The sequence below is a fragment of the Pocillopora verrucosa genome, chromosome 11 (genome assembly GCF_036669915.1).
Source record: "Pocillopora verrucosa isolate sample1 chromosome 11, ASM3666991v2, whole genome shotgun sequence".
Taxonomy (NCBI): Eukaryota; Metazoa; Cnidaria; class Anthozoa; order Scleractinia; family Pocilloporidae; genus Pocillopora; species Pocillopora verrucosa.
The window spans coordinates 17,157,831-17,182,357 of record NC_089322.1 but is presented as its reverse complement, the minus strand read 5'-3'; the positions used below and the strand labels follow the sequence as shown (position 1 = coordinate 17,182,357).

Here is a 24,527-nt window from a genome sequence, read left to right as displayed (position 1 = left end):
CGCGTTTTCCTTCCACAGAAAGATTTAAGATGAGCCAAGGAGAGGTTTGCCGGGGGTATGGCATTAACAATTACAGTGCTAGACCCTTGCATACGTCTCGCCAGCTCGCGTTGCTTTAAAGGCCGTATATTTTCCGGCGGGCAAGGAAACGCTAAAAGCTAAAAGTAGTTACCATAAATATTCCAAAATGAAGCAAGCCCAGGATTTATGTCTTTCAAGAGCCTTCTTTAGCGGTTCCCATTAGGAATGCCTTATTATTGGAGTTACTATTTGTGTTTATGAAGGAGGAGTCAACATATCCAATTGTGACAGCAATGGGGTAAAAACTTCAAACAGTCTTAACAATCCTCACTGAGAATGATACAGTTAGTAAAATTGGTGCACAGTTACTATAACTGTCAAAAAATATTCGGCAACACAAAGAAATACCAAATACCTATCCTTGGTTTGTCTCATTTAGTTAAAAAAGAAGTGTAGGTAGAGGCCAATTTTCAAGTCGGTCAGGTCGCTCGTAGCATTTCAGTTATTTTATAAATAATTATAAGGTAAGGCTTATGCAGTTCATCAATTTAGTAAACCAACAACAATTAACAACTGCTCACCGAAGTGAGGTGACTAGTGGTGGGTATTTACATATCCACCACTCGTCACCGACTCTGAGGTGAATAGTTGTTATAGTATGTTCTAAAACGGAGACATAATGTAGTCGCAAAAAAATATGATTTTAACTAATTTATTCCTGCAACAGTTACAATATATTCGGGCAAAAATCCTGCATGCATTGCTCTGAGGTGAATAGCAAAGGTTGTTCATACGTTGTGTAGCCAATCAGAGCGTGCTTTCAACGCTGCCCAATGTTTTAGTATACTGCTAACAGATGTTAGTATATACCACTCAAGTGAATACTGCTTTTCGCGCCCACTGATTGGCTAGTTAGGAAGTCAATAGGAAGTAGTATTTACCTCTGAGCAGCAGAAGAGATAAAATTTAATTTGCGACCATTTTTCGGTATATTGAAAGAAATAAACGTATTCGTATCTGTGTGGTATATAAGACAACAATTGTTCACCTCAACTTTGGTAAATAATTGTTTAAAAATTCCTTGCAGATATATTAGTGACAAAAACTGTTGGAGACACAGATGAAAAAGACACAAGGACGAATGGAAGCAGCAGTGGATCTGGAGTTTTGATTGGGGTTGCTGTGGCATGTGCAGTTGTGTTTGCAATTATCCTTATTCTCCTCGTTGTATTTTGCAAGAGGAGAAAATTGTAAGTTCCATCAACTACACGTGCGAGTACAACCTATCTCAGATTAAATGGCTCGCAGATGGAGTAGTTACAAAAAGTGGGTTCTGATACATTTTGAAATCAATTTTGCTTTCAAGTCAACTCATGAATTTAAGATTGATTTCAAGTCAACCTTAAAATCAACCTTAATTTCAAAACACAGTTCTTGCACATTTTGAAATTATGCAAACTCGATTTTAAAGGCAACTTGAATTATTGAATAGGTAGGTGAATAATTTTGACACCCTCTTCACAATGTCTCGCTCTGAGTTATGTAGAGGGTTTGATTATTATCATCTTAAATGATCCTCTTATCACGCTTATAGATTGTCTGAAAAGCCTTTGAGACCTCAGGAGAATCTTTTGAGGTGAGAGGTTCACCAGCCTTGAGGTCTGCTTGTAACATCAACTTTTTATGCATACTTGTAGACTTTCCGCGACCTTTCGGTCGCTTTGTCATAAGGAAGGAAAAGAAGATCAGCGTGATGAACTGCATTTGGAGATTCAAGATCAAAAGTTGGTCTCGGGATATGCTTCGGGGTAGGCGAATAAATCTGCTAGATGGCTTGCTTCATCAGCCAAAGCTTTGCAACGTTTAGTATAGTCGGTGTCTGTGAATAGAAGCTTTGCACGACCTCCATATTGCTCTTTGATGTAGTTATAATGGAAGTCACACCCGATTCATGCTGATATCGAGGATGCACATTTCACAATAGACTGGTTTATCGAACACCAGCTTAGTTCGCTTCATGAGGGATTCAACAAGATTTTCATCGAATATGGTCAAGTTCTTGAAGTTGGGTTTGCTGCAAGTTTTGATGTTTTCTTTCGGTGGTTACTAATCTCACGCACACACGATTCCTAACGTTTTCCATAGTTTTTCAGGAAACAGAATTGTTCATAATCTTGAAAAAAGCTTTTTTTTATTAATTCTCTTGCATTTGTGCACAGCTTTGTGTTTAGGTCAATGTATTTCTAAAGCTAAGGCTCTTCTTTGAAACTGATTCCTCTATAACTCCTTTGGTCCTCAAACCAAGGTCTAAATATTGTTTGAGGTTCTTATGATGAATATAATACTTCTCCTTATCGTTCAGATTAGGATTCGGCTTCTCTACTTTTTTGATCATAAGCCTCTGCGGAGCAAGCGGATAATCGTTATGCAAGTCATGATGCTCTTTTGGATATTCAAGATCTACCACAAGAATGCAAGGAATATTTCTCCAGTTGTCTAAGGTAGTCATCCACTTGAAAACCCTGACAGGAAGAGGCTGGCACATTTTGACACATTGCCCATCCATAAAGATTGTTTGTATCAAGATAGGTGATGTATTTCGTTAGCTTTGTCACATCATAAGCTTCACCCATATATAGATTAATTGCCCCTCCAAAGTGATTTCAGATCACTGAAATTCCTCCGCGAATTCCTTTTTCAATCATCGGTGAAATACTAGGCAGGGTCAACCTCATAATTGTCAAGACAGTCGTTTCTGAATTCTTCAGAAAGATGACAGGAATGAACTTCGGCTTCTTGAATTGTAGGTTGCAGGGCCAAACATGAGCTACCGGCCTCGACAGCTTACCTTCGCAGTATGGTGCGCAACTACAGGCCGTGGAATATCTCGTGCGGTGTTTGATAAGGTTCCAGAACAGATCAAGTCATTTCTGATGTTTCACATCCATATCACCGTCAGAAGGATTTTCTTTGAGATGAGTTGAATCGGCTCTTCCAGGTGACCCAACTTTCAGCCAAATTAATAATAATTATGACAAGCCATCGTTCAAACGAATATGTGCAGAATTTGAATTTTCGTTAGGCACATACTTCTGCTTCAAAGAAGGTGATAATCACAGTCTCGGATCTGTTTTCATTTACGTGACAAAGGTTGGTCCGGAAGGAAACCCTCACTCTCATATCCTGGAATTGACAAGTTCAGTGATGAATGTGGAAAATCCTTCCAAGGTAATCTGGTCTACTTCATAAGGAATGACAACAAAAAGGTTGAAAAACAGTTTGACTTTTCCATGGCGGACAAGTCAGAAGGTCTGACGCAGGCTGGGATAGTGGGACTGAATCAGTCAATTGAGGCATTTGTTTATTGCATTTTTGGTGCACAAGTCGATGTCAGATCATTAATCTTGGGTTCATCATCAACGTGAGTTCCTTGTATTAGTCGTGGATGCAATCAGGAAGCCAGACATTTCGAAGAGCGTTCAAAGTTTTAAGCTTACGATTGGAGAGGCAAAAGTCCGGCTTGATCCTGCACTATAACCAGGCACTTAGCTTATGCCCTTAAATATTCTTCTGAACACTCAGAGTGCTGCTGGGTATAATAACAGCCTGAAGAAGGCATGTTCTGGCATGAGGCTGGGAGTTAACAAGTCAGTGAATTGGAGATGAAATCATTTAGAGTAAGGCACATGAATTGGGGCTCATGAAAAATCAGCAAACCGACCTCTCATCCGTCAAATAAGATTGATGAAAAGCGAAGCTCTTTGATCCAGGAGCCGTTTCGTAACCCAAGCAGGAGCAACAGCGAGACGAATCATTATTAAAGTCGGTTTGATTTCAGCTGGACTGGCCTCGGCCTTCTTGATTCATCGATTCTTCTTCTGAAAGCGTTCAACCCTGAATATCACGACTCCCACTAATCAGAAGCCATGCATTTTGACCAAGGTAGCTGATCACTTATCCAGCAGTCTTGGAAATGAAGCTGACTATTGAACGAATGAGACCTGGGAGAATTCCCGCGATCTTACTTCCAAGAGTCCTAAAATAATTTTTAACTCCTTTGACCATAGATTTCAGGCCTCTTGTCAATGCGCTCACAATCAGTCCAATCGTTGTTTCGACTGCGAGTACAACAACTGAGACCGTCAAGCCATACCTCTAGAACATGTTTCTCACTCTCTCTCTTGTTGAAGTGCCTTCTTCAAGTTCTTTTCTCTCATTCTCAATTCTCTGTTATCCTTTCTCTTTCTCTTTCTCTTGTTGCTCAATCTTCGTTCTATCATTGGCAATCCCCAGATCGTCCTGAATAGACTTCTGTTTCTCTTTAATTTCGTCATCCTTCTGAGCAATCAAAACCTCTCGCTCTGGGCAAAGTAAGGTTTTGATTTGTTTAGGTAGTGATGGATTCATTCTTTGCTCTTTGTTACCCCTTTCTTTAAAACACAAGGGATGTCTCTTCGTGCCCTAACCAAACATCTTTACCTGCAACCTTCCAGCTTTACTGTAAGAGACCTCAAGTTCCAAAGCTTTTGCCTCAGGATAAATTATGTTAATAATTCCATTGGATCGTGAGATTCTGAAGGATCATGGAGTCTTCTTCCCAAGAGCTCTTTCTGATGAGCTTATTTTCGAGCTCAGGGTTGCACCTGTCGGCAGTGTTGTAATAGAATTCAACCTAGAAAATCTTGCTTAAGAATTAAATTATATCCAGCTTGGGTATGAAGTTATATACAGTCAAGACCTTGCTGATGAGGGCTTGTCTAACTACAAAAATGGAAAGAGAAGAGGAAAGAGAAGACATTTAATCCTAACATCACCGAGGTGAAGGTGATTGTCAGTGGATTCCCAAATAAAAATTACAGTCAAGGAATGAAGATAGGAGATATGGGGAAGAAGTCTTCAGAAGATCTGGTAAGGAAAACAGCGCGATGAATGCAATAGACTCTTATACCGAAAACAGATTCAATCCATTCATCGATCTCAGAAGCATGAATGACAATGATCGTCATGGAAGTGGATTGAGATTTGTGAATACGAAAGAAGGAGTTCAGCTCGCAATGACAGGTAAGTAAGTATCAGGCTCAGGGAATGTTAAATGTCAAATCCTCATCCTCTCAGGTGCTCATCTCAAAATCATGACCCGTGAGCTTGAAAGCGTGACTTATTAATGACATTACTTCTAATTTACAAAGACACAATTTTGACTGAAGAACAATTCAAGGCACTCACGACTTCTTTGCGAGAAGAACACATTGATATTTGAAAATCTTCACCCAAGCAATCAACACCCTTTCAACGATGCTGATGGCGCGATAAGAGGATCATTCAAGATGATAATGTTCACACCCTCTTCAGAACTCAAGAGTGAGACATTGTGAAGAGAATCGTGTGCAAATTATTCACCTGTGAACAATTAAAAGTTGCCTTTCAACAATCAAAGCTGATTTCCAAAAATGTGCAAGAAACTGTTTTTGAAATCCAGAATTCGATTTGCAAGGTTGACGTGAAATCAAGGTTTACATTCATGAGGTGACGTGAATATCAAGGTTTGATTTTAAAACCGATGCCAGCCAACCCACATAACTTCAAAATGATGGTGCTGATAATTAATGATAATGAAATCTAATAGGGATTGTGCCATAACAGCGTATTCATATACCCCATACCTTCTTTATACATTTCCTTTTTGTGGTAACTGACAAGGAGATTGATGTCATTTAAACAAGATCCAAAGCTTCTCAGGGGTGGCGATCATTCCTTTTGTTTCTCATGAATTCGTTAAGGAATGATCCAGCAATATTACTGTAAGGAAGAAACATAAGATGCTGACATCTCAGGGGTTTTGATTGGTTAAAAGGATCTTGCATGAAGTGCAACAATGGGTATCTGATTTACAAATAAAGCTCATCTTCTCAGGAGTCGAAAGAATAACGAAAAAAGCCCACGGCAAGGGCCTTCATGTGGTAAGGTATATTACGTCTCTTGCATGTCTATTTCGGCGTCTCCCTAAACCTGCATATGCTTGATATGATTTATTCTGACTTATTTTTGATTGTATTAGGTAATGCATTTTCTCTACCAAGGGGAGGAGGCTATACTCCCCTTACCCCCATCTGAAGGCCGACGAGCTGTTGATGAACGCAGTTATGCAGAAATAGGAAGGACAGTCGTGCGAGGAATAGACACTCTTGTAACCTGCACCTGATAGATGTCGCTCAGAGTATCAAAGTCTGATCAAGCCTAAACGAAGGGATGTTAGGTGGTGCAACCTAACCCTATTAAAGGGAGCAGCACCACTTGATACGATATATCTGTGTCTGTTAATTATTATTTGGTAAAAGTCACAAGGCGTGCCCTTCTTCACTTTGTCAGACTTTGATTTTATGAGAACTTCCTCCTTGTCCATTGCTGCAAGCAAAAGAGACAACTTCAATCTGTAGATGATTATATTATAGTTTATGTCACCGTCGTGTTGGGAGAAAGAAAGTGTCGTACGACTATTTTTTTTTTTTTTTTTTTTTTTTTTTTTTTTTCCAATGACACACATAAGTAGATATTATATCTCTCAGGTAATGCGTTTGCTATGATTGCTATGATTTTGGTTAAGTTTGGGGGGTCGTTTACCACTGTGGAGCCCGCTAAATTAAAGTTTCTTTAATTTGAATCTCTCCCTCTAATTGAACCGAGAGGAGATAATGAAATATCTTACAAACTTTTTGTTCGGTCTGTGATGTACCTTTTCCTTTTTGCTTTGTGCCGAGTCGCAAATGCGCCAGTGGAAAAAAGTTGGTCATATCTTACTCTGCCAACTCAGTTAGTAAGAGATATAATAAATCTTTATCTCCTCATTGCCTCTTTTCGCGCTTCTTCTTTGCAGATGATTGGTTACCTGAATTCCACTGTAACCCCCCCAGTAACAGGAGCTGCCGATTGTCACCCCCGATGGAGCTATTCTTAGCGGAACTCCAAAGTCCAGACACACCCACCTCAAGACCTTCAAGCACAAGGATTTTACAAACTATGATTATGCTAAACCAGACGGAATACATCTATCGTTAACACCGCTAGTCGCTCAAGTTTAGGCACAGTCTTGACTTCCCACCACTAGCAACACCGCCCCGAACCGCGTTACACCTCACGTGAAGCCACGAAACACAAAACAACCTTCCACAGCGACCCCTAATTCTCCTAGATCACCAGGTGGCCTGTCAAAGGAGCCCGCGCATGACAAGGAGGGTGATGAATCATTACAAGCAGATGATTATATCGAAGTTCTCCCATAATTAAGCGAGGGATCATAAAAAATTTTAGGTTGACAGGGTTAAGGAGGGTCTCAGGTTTCCACACGTTCCCACATTCTGTCTTGCCCATCTCTCATCCTCCATTCCTGTAACACCATCAATGCTAGTCAATTATAAAACAAAAATAACGCATTGTTTTGCATTTCTATTTTCATTATAGCAGGGAGCTCGCAGGGCGTAGGCCCCATAACTATAGAAAATAGTAGTGACCCATCAAGCCGAAAAAATTGGGATGTACGACCGAACGACGCTGTACACGAAACGAACGACTGTACGACCGACCGTACAAGGTGCTACTTTTAGCATGCGCGGCAAACTGTTACACGGGCACTATCTTAGAATCAGGCCTCTACACCGACACGGAGAAGTGCGAATGACAATCCAATACTATTACCACGCAATTATCCATAGTAGGGGGCTTTTTAGTTTGGTGTAAGAGAAGTGCAGGAAAAAAATGCGAGTTACGCTTTTAGGCTTGCCGTAAATCTATATATATGTTAGCTCCTGGTCTTCTCTTTGTCTCCTGTTCCCCTCACTCCCGCGTCTCTCAACCGTGGGTTTCGGGCCATTTAAAACTCCCAAGATCTGATGTATCATTCTCCCCTCACTTAGGAAATTCTGTCTTGGTCACTCACTGGCGATCTAAGGGTTAACTGTCACAGGTTTTTTTCAATTTGGGAAAAGACTCAAACCGATCTCAGATTCAGCTTGGTTCTGTAGGGTACTTAGCTCACTTGAAGGAGAAGGATTCCCAAAACACATTCAAAGTTTTATTTCCGGGTTAATAATAAAAGGTTAGTAAAGAAATTTACCGCTACCGCCATTTTGAGGATTTCCAAAGAGGGACGTAATCGTTCAAGCATAACTTAGTTCAAAATAGGTTGCTTAAAACTCTCTAATTTGACCGTTGCAATTTTGAAAATAACAGAAAGAGGCTATCTTTGGAATCTCAAAACGCTTGCAGTTTCATAATATTCTATAGGCGTTTTTACTGACCTAGATGAAAGCTTAAAGGTTTCCTGAGATGACCGGTTTTTCAAACGTTGCGAAGCCCTAGAGGCCCGTGATGAAAATTCCTGTAAAGAAGTCAGATACGCAGACTGCAAAAGCAGGCAATAATCCCTTTGTGACATTTGCCACGAGATATGGCTCTATCCAAGGCTTCAGCAGCGGTAAAGGACGCTAAGAGAGAGGGCTTCGGAAGATAGGCTGCTAGCTGACCGAGGAAATAGGGAATCAGTGTTATACTGATCGCTCGGGTCTTAAATTTTATGCGGGGATGGACTAAAAAACGCTTAGAACTGAGACATTTTCAAAAGAAGGCCACATTTTACAAATTAAGCTATTTTAAAATTAATAAGTTAATTTTTATATAATTTAGCACATATTGTTTGCCTAACGCGAAGGTTTATTAATGGTAATGCGTGTACGCCAGAGAATATTACTAAAAAAAGAACGTGATGCTTGTTTAATTTCTTTATTGTGGTTTGTAATGTTAGTCTTGTCATTAAGTGCCCCCCCCCCCCCGATAACGTTTTTTAGGCACGAGCGGTGGATTGCGTGTAATTTGTATCGAACTTTTTCAAGGATAATTGAGTTAGTTCCGGATGGTGATCGGTACGTTGTGTCGTACAGTTTGTTTGTGATAGAAAACGTTAGTAGTTAAATTGATGAAAAATGAATAATGAGTTGCCGCAAAAGTATTTTGTCGAGAGTCAAAGAAGGAGGACTTAAAGTATTGCAGTTATTCTATTGTCAAGACAGATTGTTTATGTATTAGAGACAACTAGTCTCTCTATAAATCGTCTCTGTGTAATAACAGAAGGCGAAAAAAAAATGTAAATTGTAGAAAGAACTGTAATTAGTATTGTTTGAGCTTTCAGCTTTGGAGATAAATCGTGCAGATAAACTTAACAAAATTTGTGTTAGAGTAATTCTCAAACATAATTCAAGGTGCATTGGTTTCTATTCAAACTTTGCCCTTTGATTGTTCTAGGGAAACGAGCGGCCATCTTCTTAACCAATAATATGCAAAATGAAAAAACAGTTGGCGATTGGGTTTTATTTGCATTTTCCCGCGCGTTAGGATGATGACGTGTATTTGCTTTGAGTCCTTATAGGGTCCTTCTTGTAGTATTTTCCTTTGTTCAGATGACCTGTTATTAGTACCGTAAATGGTGGTTTTATGGCAGTCCATCGCAAATGGGGCTCAAGATTATACGTTTTATTTAGCTAACTTTACGAATAATACTTTTATGGATAATGATACAACGTTTGTGTTAAGTGGAGAGGAAAATTAGAAGCTTGGGGGGGAGGGGGTGTGAACGAACAGTCCGAAAGTAGAGTGTGAAGGGCACAAGTTAATTATTAGGAGTTAAATCGGTCAGCTGTGTGCGTTCTGGCAAACAGTACCTACCACTGTCGGGCTCCTGCCAAGGGCGGAAGGCAAGAAATTCTGATCCCCTTTTGTGAGTGATTCAGTTAATATTGATGAGGAATAGCACGAAAATGGTAAGAAAAACCGCAAAGTAAACAGGAAAGAAAAACAGTTACTCAGACACGTTCTCCAAAACTCTCTAACACAAGAGACCACCTCTTACGGTTGGTTCCATTTTAGTTAAGGTTGCTGTTTCGTTTCCGTTTAAAGGCACGTTTCAAACATTTTTGGTTTCACTGGCATCTCCGTAAGTGTTCCCAGTCATCATGCGTCCAGCCTTGTTTCAAGGAGTTAACAAACTATTTGTTGAATATTCAAAGTATACGTCACTGCTGAAGGTGTTCCATTTCAGTTTCAGGTTGCCGGTTCGGTTCCGTTCTTAAAGGCACGTTTCAACCATTTTTGTTTCACGGGCATCTCCTAATGTTCCCAGTCAGCATGCGTCAGCCGTGTTTCAGGATGTTAACAAAATATTTGTTGAATATTCAACGTCTACGCACTGCTGAAGTTGAGAAATGTCATTAAGAAAATTGGCTGAAGCGGTTGTGTTAAGTGGTTCCGTGACGCAATCATGCATGATTTTCAATTATCGATGATCCCTTCCACCATGACAATTATTAAGATAAAGAGGATGATGATTTTATCATAAATAATCCTCAAAGCAGTACTATCTTCCCTCGCGGCAAGATGATTACGGTTTTAACGTTCAGGCAACTGACAGCGGAAGAAAATTCTCAAGTGCTATCTCGGTTCAGTGTGATTGAAAGTGTTGTCTTCTATATAAAGAAGTCAAACCCCCAGTTTTGATGCCGAATAAGGTCAGAGACCCATCGTTCTGACATAAAGGCGAAATAAACCCCATCTTACTAGCTAGAGATTCTTAAAACTGCACTTTGTATTTTCTCGATTCCTCAAGAGTAAGCATATGCAGTCGACATCTTTGAAGTTTTGTCTGACTATATTTTACTCTTTTCCTATTAGCTGACCCACTGTTTCCGAGAATTATTTCTCAGGGAGATATAAAAAATAATTAAATCAACAGGCGTTTACGGAAACTGTGGCTTATACGGTTTAGAAAACGAGGACCTTGAATTCTGGTATTTTCTTTTTGACGTCACCTACGTATGAAACGTGACGTAATTGAGCTTCTGGAATATCACGGTCTCTAAAGTAGATGCAACATTGACACACCGATATAATCGGGCTTATCGGGATCGCAGAGAGATAATGTCTTGGATTATAACAAAAAAACTCGCCGTTAAAGTAATGCCTTTGATTCCAGTCGTATGCAGAGGTAAAGAGCAAAAGGTTAATCGCAAAGTGTAGCCGGAGACAGTTGTGGCTTGTTTGCGCGAATTAATAATGAATATGGGTTCGACGCAGCTGGCAACTTGCTCCTCAACAAGAATCGTTATTTTTGGTGTTGTATATAACCACACTTCAACCTACTTCATCGCTTGCTACTTTAAAAGCGGATGGTGTTGAGAAGTACGTGATAACGAGAAGGGGAAGATATGATACTGACGTGTTTAGAGTTCAGTACAAAACTGGATTCCAATGCCCTTCAGATGTTTGTGCTGACACTTCGGCTTTTGTAAACAATACCACACCATGTAGCTGTACGTGTAATATCAACACTCAAACCTTTCTCCCGGAATTAGGCAGTTGTGGTGATACAGCAAGTATAAAAAAATCTCTGTTTGGAAGTAAGTGAATTAATTTGTATTGAAGGCGTTTACAGGAGTATAAATTAATATCATCATGATAGCAATTATTACTAAATAAATGATATTGAATTTTCCTTGTATTTATAGATAATCCATAAAACGAGTGCGAGGACACTTAGATCGGTAATACTTAATTAAAACTCTACGATAAATTTTCTTTGGTCGAAAATTGTTGTTTTTCTTATTTGGAAGGTTATATGCGGGATTAGATGAAACACATGAATAGTTTAACAGAAACGTTGTTATACCAAGCCCAGATGGTGAACAATACAACGTTTTGACCAATTGCATAGCATTACCCTAGCAATAGTGTTTTACCCATTTTTTTTTTTTAATTTTCAAGTTATTTGTTTAAGGGGAATTCTGGCCTATCTAAGGGAGAGCTTAGTTGGGTAAGACCTCAGAAGCAAAGAAGTGACAAGTTTTGGATAAACCCTAACACTCTCTCTGATAAGGAAGAAGGCCCCCTCTAAAATGAACTTGTTGCCTAGGAGCTCTGCAAAGGATGAGCTTATAGGGACTTGTTAATTTGAGTGGTTATGGGATGACGGCAATAAATAAAATATTCCTTTTATTTGTGCCCATGACATTTTATAAATAATAGGAATATTTCACATGAATAAGAGAAATATTGATTCATAAAATTAATTAATATATCACAGACAAAAGAGGAATCTACAAAGACATCGTGTGTGTAATAATTCTTCCTTTCAAATGTTGAAATCTTTGAGGATCTTCAAGGATTGACAAAGACCTGCCAAAGATCCTTAAGGACAAGGATCTTAAAAGATCTTTAAAGGATCTGTAAAAGATCCTCAAAGATCTTTGTAAGCAAAAACGTTTGTTAAGATCCTCAAGGATTTGATAAAGATCCTCAAAGGATATTACAAAGATCCTCATAAGGATCCTCGCAAAGTTCTTTTCAAGGATCCTTCAAGATCCTCAAGGATTTAGCAAGGATCTTTCAAAGACCCTCAAAAGATCCTTTCAAGGATCCTTTCAAGATCTTTGTAAGGATCCTTAAGGATTTAATCAGGATCTTGCAAGGATCCTAGTCAAGATCTTTGCAGGATCTTTTTGAGGATCTTTCAAGATCCTCAAGGATTTAATGAGGATCTTTTAAAGACCTTCCAAAGATCCTTTCAAGGATCCTATTAAGATCTTTGCAAGGATCCTTAAGGATTTGATCAGGATCTTACAAGGATCCTACTCAAGATCTTTGCAAGATCTTTTCAAGGATCCTTCAAGATCCTCAAGGATTTAATGAGGATCTTTTAAAGACCTACAAAAGATCCTTTCAAGGATCCTGTAAAGATCTTTGCCAGGATCCTTAGGAATTTGATCAGGATCTTACAAGGATCCTTAAGTCAAGATCTTTGCAGGATCTTTTCAAGGATCCTTCAGGATCCTCAAGGATTTAATGAGGATCTTTTAAAGACCTTCAAAAGAACCTTTTAGGGATCCTGCTAAGATCTTTGCTAAGATCCTTAAGAATTTGATTAGGAGTTACAAGGATCCTAGTCAAGATCTTTGCATGATCTGTTCTACAATCCTTTAAGATCCTCAAGGAATTGAAAAGGATCTTCCAAATATCTTAAAAGAGATTCATTTCATGATTTTGTACAGCTCTTTGTAAGGATCCTTTTTGAATTTGATGTGGATCTCAAAGGCAACTTTGTCAAGATCTCTACCACATCTCTGCATTATGAATTAGGTTCCTTTGAAATCCTCAAGTAATTTCAAACATAACAAAATTGTAAATTGAGGGCTCACTGTTTTATAATTTAAACACAACAAGGAATTTTCGTCAGAAAATTATTGTGCAATGAGTGTAATGAAGGTTACCGCATAGCAACGCCATGCTCGAGGCTTTCGGGAAACTTTGTGACTACTTACATGACAACAAATAGGGTTTTGCATTATGGGATAGGAATTTATACGCGCCGAGATTTTTAACGGTCGCATAAAAACATAAGAAGCTCGTTGTTACGGCAAATATCATCGACAATGGTCGGAACTAAAGGGAAAATGTACACAGAAATAAAGGTAAAGGAAAGGCGTTTTCGGAGTTCAGAAACAAGCGAAAAGAGAGACAAACAACCGAAATCGTCGTCAATCAAACTCCAAGCAGGTCTCGCGATTGCTCTGACTGTGAGGCTGAATAAAAAGAATTCATTGGTACTTCTGGAAAGAAAATGAAGATGCCATCCTCGCCTAATGATTCTTACTCTGAGCTCTTGGAGAGTGAGGATGCAAATGATGTGTTACAGGGACAAGGATACAGGCTTATCGATCTAGAGAGATTCTCCTCGACGCTCACTGAAGGACATGTTTCTGAAGTGTGAATTTACTTGGTTCTGTGTAACCAACTTAAAAAGCTCTTTTAGAGGTTGTCATATGAATTCCCGAAAACACTTATTTTGTACCTCAGGATGTATTAGTTCAATTAATCTGAAGTTTTCAGGGCTGTATCCTCTTACTGAGTTGAGTTGGATAAGCTGACAGTTTCTCTATAAGCTGAATTTTAAGTAAGATGTTGTGGAATAACTCACCTAATAATCTCGGTGAACTTTGAACGGGCATTGTGCCCATAATATAAACGACTCCAAAAGTTCCTCAGCTCATCCAAAAGAACGACCCTAGTACTTTGTTTTGACACTAAAAACACTTGATTTCATGCAATCTTTGTGCAGTTATCTTTTCTCAAGTTACCTAGGTTTTTCACACCATGTGGTGGACAAATTGATCTGATGTCAAATAACAAATTAGTTTAGGGCAACATATTAGTTATATTCAGTATGTGTGATTCCTAAGCTTTCCTTTGGTATATAGGTTAATATGGTTCAGAAATATAGTCATTGAAGTACTCTTGTTTGCCTTTTTTCATGTTTACCCCCTCTGTAAGAGTAGTCTGAGTCTGGTCATAGTCTAGTCCTAGACAAGTTTAACACATATATTTTGGTCTTCTTATCTTTGAGCTGGACTGTTGCCAGATTTTTTGGAAAATGAAAATCTTAGTACTAACCTAAAGTCTGAACAGAAATAGTGTAGAAGTAGTCCTACTAGAAGAGGATGGGTAATTCTCGTTTAGCAATAAAAAAAAAGTTTTATCTTCATTTTTTTATGTTTGGTTCAATTTTTCTTTTTAACTTAGTATGAGGATTTAAGTATGCTTATTTTCTTGTCAAAATTTCGAAGGTTCTATAACATTCTTGCTAAGATCTTCAACGATCTTCCATTTCCTTGCCAGGATCTTCAAGGTTCACTGACATTCTTGTCAAGATCTTTAAGGATCTTCAAATCTCTTGCAAAGATCTTTAATTTGGCTGTCAAAATCTTCAAGGATCTTTCTTTTTTATGCCAAGATCTTCAAAGATCTTTCAATTTATTGCCAAGATCTTTAAGGGTCTTTTATTTTCTTTCCAAGATCTTTAAGGATCTTCAAAATTTTCAAAAAGATCCTTGAAGATCTTGGCAAGAAAATGAGAGATCCTCAAAGATCTTAACAAGAATTTGGAAGATCCTCAAAGAATTTTCAAAGATCTTTAAAGGATCTTCAAAGTTCATGTAAAGATCTTTGAAGATGACAGATCTTGACAGAAAATGAAAGATCCTTAAAGATCTTGTCAAGAAAGTCAAAGATCCTCAAAGATCTTGGCAAGAAAATCAAAGATCCTTGAAGATCTTGGCAAGAAAATCAAAGATCCTTGAAGATCTTGGCAAGAAAATCAAAGATCCTTGAAGATCTTGGCAAGAAAATCAAAGATCCTTGAAGATCTTGGCAAGAAAATCAAAGATCCTTGAAGATCTTGGCAAGAAAATGAAAGATCCTTGAAGATCTTGGCAAGAAAATGAAGGATCCTTGAAGATCTTAACAAGAATTTTGAAGATCCTCATGAAGATCCTCAAGAGGATCCTCAAAGGTCCTCATGAAGATGAATTGTAGAACATTATGGATAAGGCCTTTTACAATTTATGTTATAATAATTTATGGCTAAATGACTGTGAATATATGAAAATCATATATGTGAACTGCAGATAAAGAGATGAATATGAAAGCGATCTTTGCAGTAATGAACACTAACTGAGCATTAGTGAAAGAAGGCCTGAAAAAAATTCAGGCTTGCATAGTATTTGGGTTCAAATCCTGTACAGGCCCTGAATTATTTTAAGGCCTTACTTTTCATCACTGCTTAGGTAGTGTTAATTACTGCAAAGAACACTTTTTATTCAATAATTTATGGAATGAACCAATCTTGTTACACACCCTCTTTCCTTAAGATCAGAGCTCTTGCATATTAAGCAATGAGACTGAAGCAAAACATTTAATTTTATGGTGCTCACCTTGAAACTATTATTTCCATGCATTTGAGGTTTCTGATTAAAACTGTTGAATTTTTGAGAAAGCAAACTGCTGCTGTAGTTAAGTACACTATTGTGTTATTTATCTTATCAGATTCAAATATACACTCCTTTGTTCCCTTCGTAACTGCAATCACTTTCCAACAGTGGAAATTCTCATGGAGAGCCTCTGTTACACCAGTCAGTGTATTTATTGACTGTTGCAGATGCTCACACATTGACTGTGGACCAGTTGCATGGAATCTCCCAGATGCTTAGAATAAAGTAATTGATGTTTAGGCTGCTGTATTTTTCACAGCTTTCTTGGGCTGTGTGCTTCCACACCCGTCCCCTACCAAGAGATGATGTATGAGTACTACACCTGATGGTATACAGTAAAAAAACCTCACTCTTTGGCACCAAATCAACTGAGAACTCTGTAAGATTGGCAGCTTTAACAAAACAAAATTCTCTCTGCTGTTGTGATCACCTATTTTATTACAAATATGACCTATTAAATTGATTATACAGTTCCTGTTTATGCAGATTGATTTGTCACCTGTGCTTTATTACATTGTAGATTGCTCACAAGCACTTGGTTTGGAAAGTGAGAAAGTCAGTGATTCCCAACTAAGTGCCTCAAGCTATTATCCAAACTATAGTCCTTTGGAAGGAAGACTGAACATGAGAAGGCCTGGTGCACCTCATTTAAAGACCGCTTTTTACAGATGACTTACTGGAGGTCAGGCATGTCTCCGCACTTGCAACTCAAGGATACAAAGGAAATTTCTCTAATTATGTTAAAACATATGAGATAAAGTACAGTTATGACGGTTGTAAAATGGTTTGACTATAAAGATGACAGTGGTAAAAAAAGGTATTGAATTTTTGCTATTATGATAGATGTTAATTTTCATTCTTTCAGGAGCATTACTCAACAATAGATCACCATTTGCTTTACTACTAACAAGATATCAAATAAAACTGATGGTGCGTAATTGAAGTCATGATACAAATATTTCACCAATTTTAAACAGTCTTTAACAAATTGACAACTACAAGGATATGTTTTATAATTATTTTCAGACTAGCATAATCAAGGAGGTAATAACAGAAAAAAGATTTACTATCGCTACCACAATAATGCAATATAAGCCAAAAATTTTAACCATCAGACTTAAGGCATGGAACAAACCTGACCCCTCCCTCCCACCCATTGGTTTTTGTTAATTTTTATATTCTGAAAATAGTCAAAGCTGGCTTCTTTATCAGTGAAGAGTTGTTATATATTTATTTAGTCTTGATAAAAATTTTTGTTTTAACTCTCTTTTTTTCTCATGAAATGTATCAATGAAAGATAATGAAAATTTAGAATGTTTTTACTTCCACTTAGAAAATTTGACTCTTTTTTGTGTATAGATTATCCAAGCTTTTTTCAATATCTTTTAATTGATGATGATATCAGGACGAGATCAAGACAATCTACATTTTTCATGCTTATAAATGTATGTTCAACTTAATGTCTGCTTTCAGAAATTTACTGGAAATAATGATACAGACAGCGTGAAATACAACAACTTTAAAGGGTCTTTTTGAAACAAGATTTCTGAGAATATATCCTAAAGAGTATAACAGGCCTTGGTTCAGATGTCTCAGAGTTGAAGTGTATGGATGTAATGATAATGCTGGTGAGTGAATTTAATTTGCATCAGTAACTGGTAAGTCATGGAATATCAGTGACCAAATTAATAAAATAAGGAGCTTCAATTGCTTACTTGCCAACTGTTCTGCTTTGCACATGTCTAACATGGATCCCGTAAACAAGACATAACTTCTGATTCTTTCAAATGCGTCATAACTTTTCAACAGCATTCTAATAGAGAAACATGAGGCTTAGGCAGCTTTATACACAACCATGTTTTGGTAATAGTGTAAATTAGAATTAATTTAGCCAATTCAGCCTTGGCTTTTCCTGGAGGTGATGTACATAAAAATAACAATCCAATGAAATACAGCAAAAACTTTCAGAAGCGGAATTAGTTCAATTTACAACTACCTTCACCAAACATTATGAGGTTAAGTTAGTAAGTCAGTGACCTCTTGGTGCTATATGCACATTAAGTCTTGGCCAGAGAAAATAACTTTTGATTTCTGTTGGTTGCTCCTCCATGTTCGACCTTTCTGTTGTTCCATTGGAAGGCCACTCTAGGCAGGGCTGATGGTGGCATTCGGAGCCCTTATTAAAACTCTGTTATCCAAGTTAATGGTGACTGTAAGGCTTAATCTTTTTATTATGAAACAGACATGGTTACATAATTTGCTTAAATTGGATTTTTTTTGGCAGTTTGCTCGCGTTTCTTTGAGTGGGACTTTTCCTCAAATCCCTCAACCTAGCAAATGAAGGACAAGTGAATATTATTTCAGCTAATATATATCAAAGCTGTCAAGTTGTTCCTGGAAGTGCAACATACTACAACTATCAACTGGAAAACAAGTGGGTGGGGATAAACCTGGAAATGTTCAAAGTGGAAAAAACACAAAAACAAACTATTCTTCAAGGTTCTGTACCTGAAGTTTTTTAAATGTAAACGCATGCAAGCCAGCAGTTCTGCAGCCATTATGGCCTGTGACTCACAACTTCACTGCTCAGCAGTCTGCATCTCATTTCATGGGAAGCAAAGTGTTGTCAAAAATTGCAATGATAAAGATGTTTTAACCCTGTAACCCCCAAGATCTGATTGTTAATTTCCACCTCTAGCTGCAAACACATTTCCCTGCAAGTAAGTTACAAGAATTTGATGTGAGATCCAGATAAGAAGTTTGATTATTCTCATTAATTACTTGTGTGCCTGCTAATGTGTGGGTATTACAGGTAGACGTTACAGGTTAGTCACTCAGGGTATGGGCATTATAAAGTCTCCTTACCCAACAGGCCTAAAATGGGCATCAGGTTCAGGTCACGGGGGCCCAGGCTGTGGGCCATGGACCTCTCGGCTATAAGCTGTGAGTAGGTTGTGGAAAGCTGGACCTCCTTTTGCAATATCTATAGTTTAAATTGTCCTTTGGAGCTCTCTAAAGTTTGGTGATTTGAGGATTAATTGTGGAAAAAGTATAGAAAGTAAGAAGATAAAAGTCTTCAAAATTAGAAAGATGTCTGTTATAGTTTTCAATTGCTGGGTTAGTTTTTTTGTGCTAATCAAATAAAGGTAAGGTTAGCTGTGCCTAAAAGTTTTCTTTGGACTGACTCCAGTACTTTCAATTTTAGGCCTAACCCTATCCCTATAACTGTCATTATTATATACTCAACAAAATATCGCGTTTCTGATTGGTCAATGATGAATGCATAAATAGGTTATAGAGTGCAATAGAGGTTATAGAGTGCAATACGGAGAAGTTGCCATGGAAACACCGGGAAGCGCCAAATATGAACACCAATTTATAAAAAAATGTCGCGAAGATAATAAATAAAAAATAGTATGAACCTGCTCGTGCATTTCGTGATTTATGGACACTCGTGATGTTTGAAAGTTCTCAAATTGCACTCGGCTACGGCTCGTGCAATTTTGAGAACTTTCAAAACATCACTCGTGGAAATAAATCACGAAATGCACTCGCGTTCATACGATTTCCTATACTTATACTCCAGACTCTTTACAAATGGATTCATATTGTGTGCATTTTGCTTGCATTTCTGTAGGGGCAGATACCACAGAAAAGAACTTCTTGGGAAGAATTGTGCAAGTAAAGGTCACTTGTAGTTATTCAGCTCCGGCATCTAGACCAACCAAAACTGCTTGTCGGATTTCAAGACTCAGGACAAATCACTTGTGAGTGTGTTTTTCTTGAAATTTTTAAGAATGCAGTGGATTTTCAATCTGAGGTGTTAAGAGTATGAAAACACTAGAGGTACTGTGTTTTAAATTTAGAATTATTGGTGTTGAGGTAAGTAACAATTCTAAGTGGTATTAAATTCCAATTTACAACATTATTACTAGGAAAGAGTGCAGTAAAGGATATAACTACGTAACCTGCATGTTGGTATAGTTTGTTGCAGCTAAAAAGTAAAATACTGTTTTTTTTATTTTCGCTCAGTGACTATGTGCGCTATGATTGGTCCCAATTAAAAAGGCTGTATTTCACTGTACAGCCCATTAAATTCACAAGTGTTTAAATTGAAATCTTCCTCCCCGATTTGAACCTAGAGATATAGTAAAATCATACTACACTCGTTTCTTTTCACGCGTGGGTCATAAATTCAAGCAGGTTTAAACTTGGTCTGTAACGTACAATACAGACCTCCTGCAAACTTGGTTAGTAGATTTATTGGTAGCATGAGGCAAGTTAGTGTACTTGATAGTACCTCGGCATGCATGGGAAGACAGGTGAGGTTCCTATATAAAACTCAGATATGTGAATTGCATGTAAAGAAATGAATATAGACGCGATCTTCGCATTCATGAACACTACTGTAGCCTAGTGAAAATAAGGCCTGAAAAAATGCAGGCCTAGCTGTGCGGGATTTGAACCTATGCGCTTTGTGATACCGGTGTAGTGCTCGACCCCCTGAGCTAACACGCTAACTGGAGCTGGTCGCTATGTTGGTTCCAAGTAGCCCCGTGTAGTGAGGAACAAATTAAATGTAAATATATCAAAATCATATCATCAAGGTGTAGAGCGCTGCACGGTCCCGCCATCGCACGAAGCCAGTTTCTTACAAGCATTGCTACCCTTGCAGTATTGAGCCAAGTTTAGGTACCCAAGTACCTTTTTGGTACTCCTCTGAAGAGAGATACTTTGTGATGGTAGAGTGTCTTCCCCCTCAATGCCACCGTGTTGAACCCTGCCTGTTGGGCTCAAACCCAAACCTTTTTGGGTAACATGGCCTGAGAGCAATTTTTTTTTCAGCTGGATATCTTGTTAATTACGGGTGGGGGCTGAGTAACATGAAATGAACTATTATCTTATTGACGGGGAACGTTACGAAGAAGGCACAGCACTGTCACAGTAACAAATATGGCAAAGTAAAAACAATAATCAATAATTGTTTACCATTGTTGTGACACTATGTTTCTCTTACTTTTCAGTGGATCCTAAGTTCTATGGCAAAGACAACACCATATATTTCTCCAGTGACTACAGCGACTGAGATAACTGACCCAACAAAATCTACTGAGGTGGCGCTAGATACAGTCTTCATCAAAGGCTGTTCTGTTCTGTTTGTTCGTTGAGGCAGTTGATGAATTTTGTTGTGGCTGTAAGTAGAAATGTTTTTCGGTTTACAAACGAGGACAGTTCCTGTAGTGCGAAAAGAAATACAAACTGAACTAGTGTGGGGTTTCTTCGTCCGCAAGCAGGTTCTTATTGTAAGCGCTGTGGGACACGCGTTTTCCTTCCACAGAAGATTTAAGATGAGCCAAGGAGAGGTTTGCCGGGGGTATGGCATTAACAATTACAGTGCTAGACCCTTGCATACGTCTCGCCAGCTCGCGTTGCTTTAAAGGCCGTATATTTTCCGGCGGGCAAGGGAAACGCTAAAAGCTAAAAGTAGTTACCATAAATATTCCAAAATGAAGCAAGCCCAGGATTTATGTCTTTCAAGAGCCTTCTTTAGCGGTTCCCATTAGGAATGGCTTATTTGGAGTTACTATTTGTGTTTATGAAGGAGGAGTCAACATATCCAATTGTGACAGCAATGGGGTAAAAACTTCAAACAGTCTTAACAATCCTCACTGAGAATGATACAGTTAGTAAAATTGGTGCACAGTTACTATAACTGTCAAAAAATATTCGGCAACACAAAGAAATACCAAATACCTATCCTTGGTTTGTCTCATTTAGTTAAAAAAGAAGTGTAGGTAGAGGCCAATTTTCAAGTCGGTCAGGTCGCTCGTAGCATTTCAGTTATTTTATAAATAATTATAAGGTAAGGCTTATGCAGTTCATCAATTTAGTAAACCAACAACAATTAACAACTGCTCACCGAAGTGAGGTGACTAGTGGTGGGTATTTACATATCCACCACTCGTCACCGACTCTGAGGTGAATAGTTGTTATAGTATGTTCTAAAACGGAGACATAATGTAGTCGCAAAAAAATATGATTTTAACTAATTTATTCCTGCAACAGTTACAATATATTCGGGCAAAAATCCTGCATGCATTGCTCTGAGGTGAATAGCAAAGGTTGTTCATACGTTGTGTAGCCAATCAGAGCGTGCTTTCAACGCTGCCCAATGTTTTAGTATACTGCTAACAGATGTTAGTATATACCACTCAAGTGAATACTGCTTTTCGCGCCCACTGATTGGCTAGTTAGGAAGTCAATAGGAAGTAGTATTTACCTCTGAGCAGCAGAAGAGATAAAATTTAATTTGCGACCATTTTTCGGTATATTGAAAGAAATAAACGTATTCGTATCTGTGTGGTATATAAGACAACAATTGTTCACCTCAACTTTGGTAAATAATTGTTTAAAAATTCCTTGCAGATATATTTAGTGACAAAAACTGTTGGAGACACAGATGAAAAAGACACAAGGACGAATGGAAGCAGCAGTGGATCTGGAGTTTTGATTGGGGTTGCTGTGGCATGTGCAGTTGTGTTTGCAATTATCCTTATTCTCCTCGTTGTATTTTGCAAGAGGAGAAAATTGTAAGTTCCATCAACTACACGTGCGAGTACAACCTATCTCAGATTAAATGGCTCGCAGATGGAGTAGTTACAAAAAGTGGGTTCTGATACATTTTGAAATCAATTTTGCTTTCAAGTCAACTCATGAATTTAAGATTGATTTCAAGTCAACCTTAAAATCAACCTTAATTTCAAAACACAGTTCTTGCACATTTTGAAATTATGCAAACTCGATTTAAAGGCAACTTGAATTATTGAATAGGTAGGTGAATAATTTTGACACCCTCTTCACAATGTCTCGCTCTTGAGTTATGTAGAGGGTTTGATTATTATCATCTTAAATGATCCTCTTATCACGCTTATAGATTGTCTGAAAAGCCTTTGAGACCTCAGGAGAATCTTTTGAGGTGAGAGGTTCACCAGCCTTGAGTCTGCTTGTAACATCAACTTTTTATGCATACTTGTAGACTTTCCGCGACCTTTCGGTCGCTTTGTCATAAGGAAGGAAAAGAAGATCAGCGTGATGAACTGCATTTGGAGATTCAAGATCAAAAGTTGGTCTCGGGATATGCTTCGGGGTAGGCGAATAAATCTGCTAGATGGCTTGCTTCATCAGCCAAAGCTTTGCAACGTTTAGTATAGTCGGTGTCTGTGAATAGAAGCTTTGCACGACCTCCATATTGCTCTTTGATGTAGTTATAATGGAAGTCACACCCGATTCATGCTGATATCGAGGATGCACATTTCACAATAGACTGGTTTATCGAACACCAGCTTAGTTCGCTTCATGAGGGATTCAACAAGATTTTCATCGAATATGGTCAAGTTCTTGAAGTTGGGTTTGCTGCAAGTTTTGATGTTTTCTTTCGGTTGGTTACTAATCTCACGCACACACGATTCCTAACGTTTTCCATAGTTTTTCAGGAAACAGAATTGTTCATAATCTTGAAAAAAGCTTTTTTTTATTAATTCTCTTGCATTTGTGCACAGCTTTGTGTTTAGGTCAATGTATTTCTAAAGCTAAGGCTCTTCTTTGAAACTGATTCCTCTATAACTCCTTTGGTCCTCAAACCAAGGTCTAAATATTGTTTGAGGTTCTTATGATGAATATAATACTTCTCCTTATCGTTCAGATTAGGATTCGGCTTCTCTACTTTTTTGATCATAAGCCTCTGCGGAGCAAGCGGATAATCGTTATGCAAGTCATGATGCTCTTTTGGATATTCAAGATCTACCACAAGAATGCAAGGAATATTTCTCCAGTTGTCTAAGGTAGTCATCCACTTGAAACCCCTGACAGGAAGAGGCTGGCACATTTTGACACATTGCCCATCCATAAAGATTGTTTGTATCAAGATAGGTGATGTATTTCGTTAGCTTTGTCACATCATAAGCTTCACCCATATATAGATTAATTGCCCCTCCAAAGTGATTTCAGATCACTGAAATTCCTCCGCGAATTCCTTTTTCAATCATCGGTGAAATACTAGGCAGGGTCAACCTCATAATTGTCAAGACAGTCGTTTCTGAATTCTTCAGAAAGATGACAGGAATGAACTTCGGCTTCTTGAATTGTAGGTTGCAGGGCCAAACATGAGCTACCGGCCTCGACAGCTTACCTTCGCAGTATGGTGCGCAACTACAGGCCGTGGAATATCTCGTGCGGTGTTTGATAAGGTTCCAGAACAGATCAAGTCATTTCTGATGTTTCACATCCATATCACCGTCAGAAGGATTTTCTTTGAGATGAGTTGAATCGGCTCTTCCAGGTGACCCAACTTTCAGCCAAATTAATAATAATTATGACAAGCCATCGTTCAAACGAATATGTGCAGAATTTGAATTTTCGTTAGGCACATACTTCTGCTTCAAAGAAGGTGATAATCACAGTCTCGGATCTGTTTTTCATTTACGTGACAAAGGTTGGTCCGGAAGGAAACCCTCACTCTCATATCCTGGAATTGACAAGTTCAGTGATGAATGTGGAAAATCCTTCCAAGGTAATCTGGTCTACTTCATAAGGAATGACAACAAAAAGGTTGAAAAACAGTTTGACTTTTCCATGGCGGACAAG

The 24,527-nt window shown here is 38.3% G+C and overlaps 1 protein-coding gene and 1 pseudogene across 1 annotated transcript in view; both read left to right on the top strand.

The window, feature by feature from the left end:
• The window catches only part of LOC131781552 (uncharacterized), a 37,505-nt gene that overhangs the window by 6,788 nt on the left and 6,190 nt on the right, over window positions 1–24,527 (top strand). Inside the window, exon 7 of the mRNA XM_066158648.1 lies at window positions 22,311–22,474. Coding sequence (XP_066014745.1) covers window positions 22,311–22,474 — 164 coding nt within the window. The remainder of the gene's footprint in view (window positions 1–22,310; window positions 22,475–24,527) is intronic.
• On the top strand, window positions 11,008–21,052 carry LOC136284440 (lactadherin-like; annotated as a pseudogene).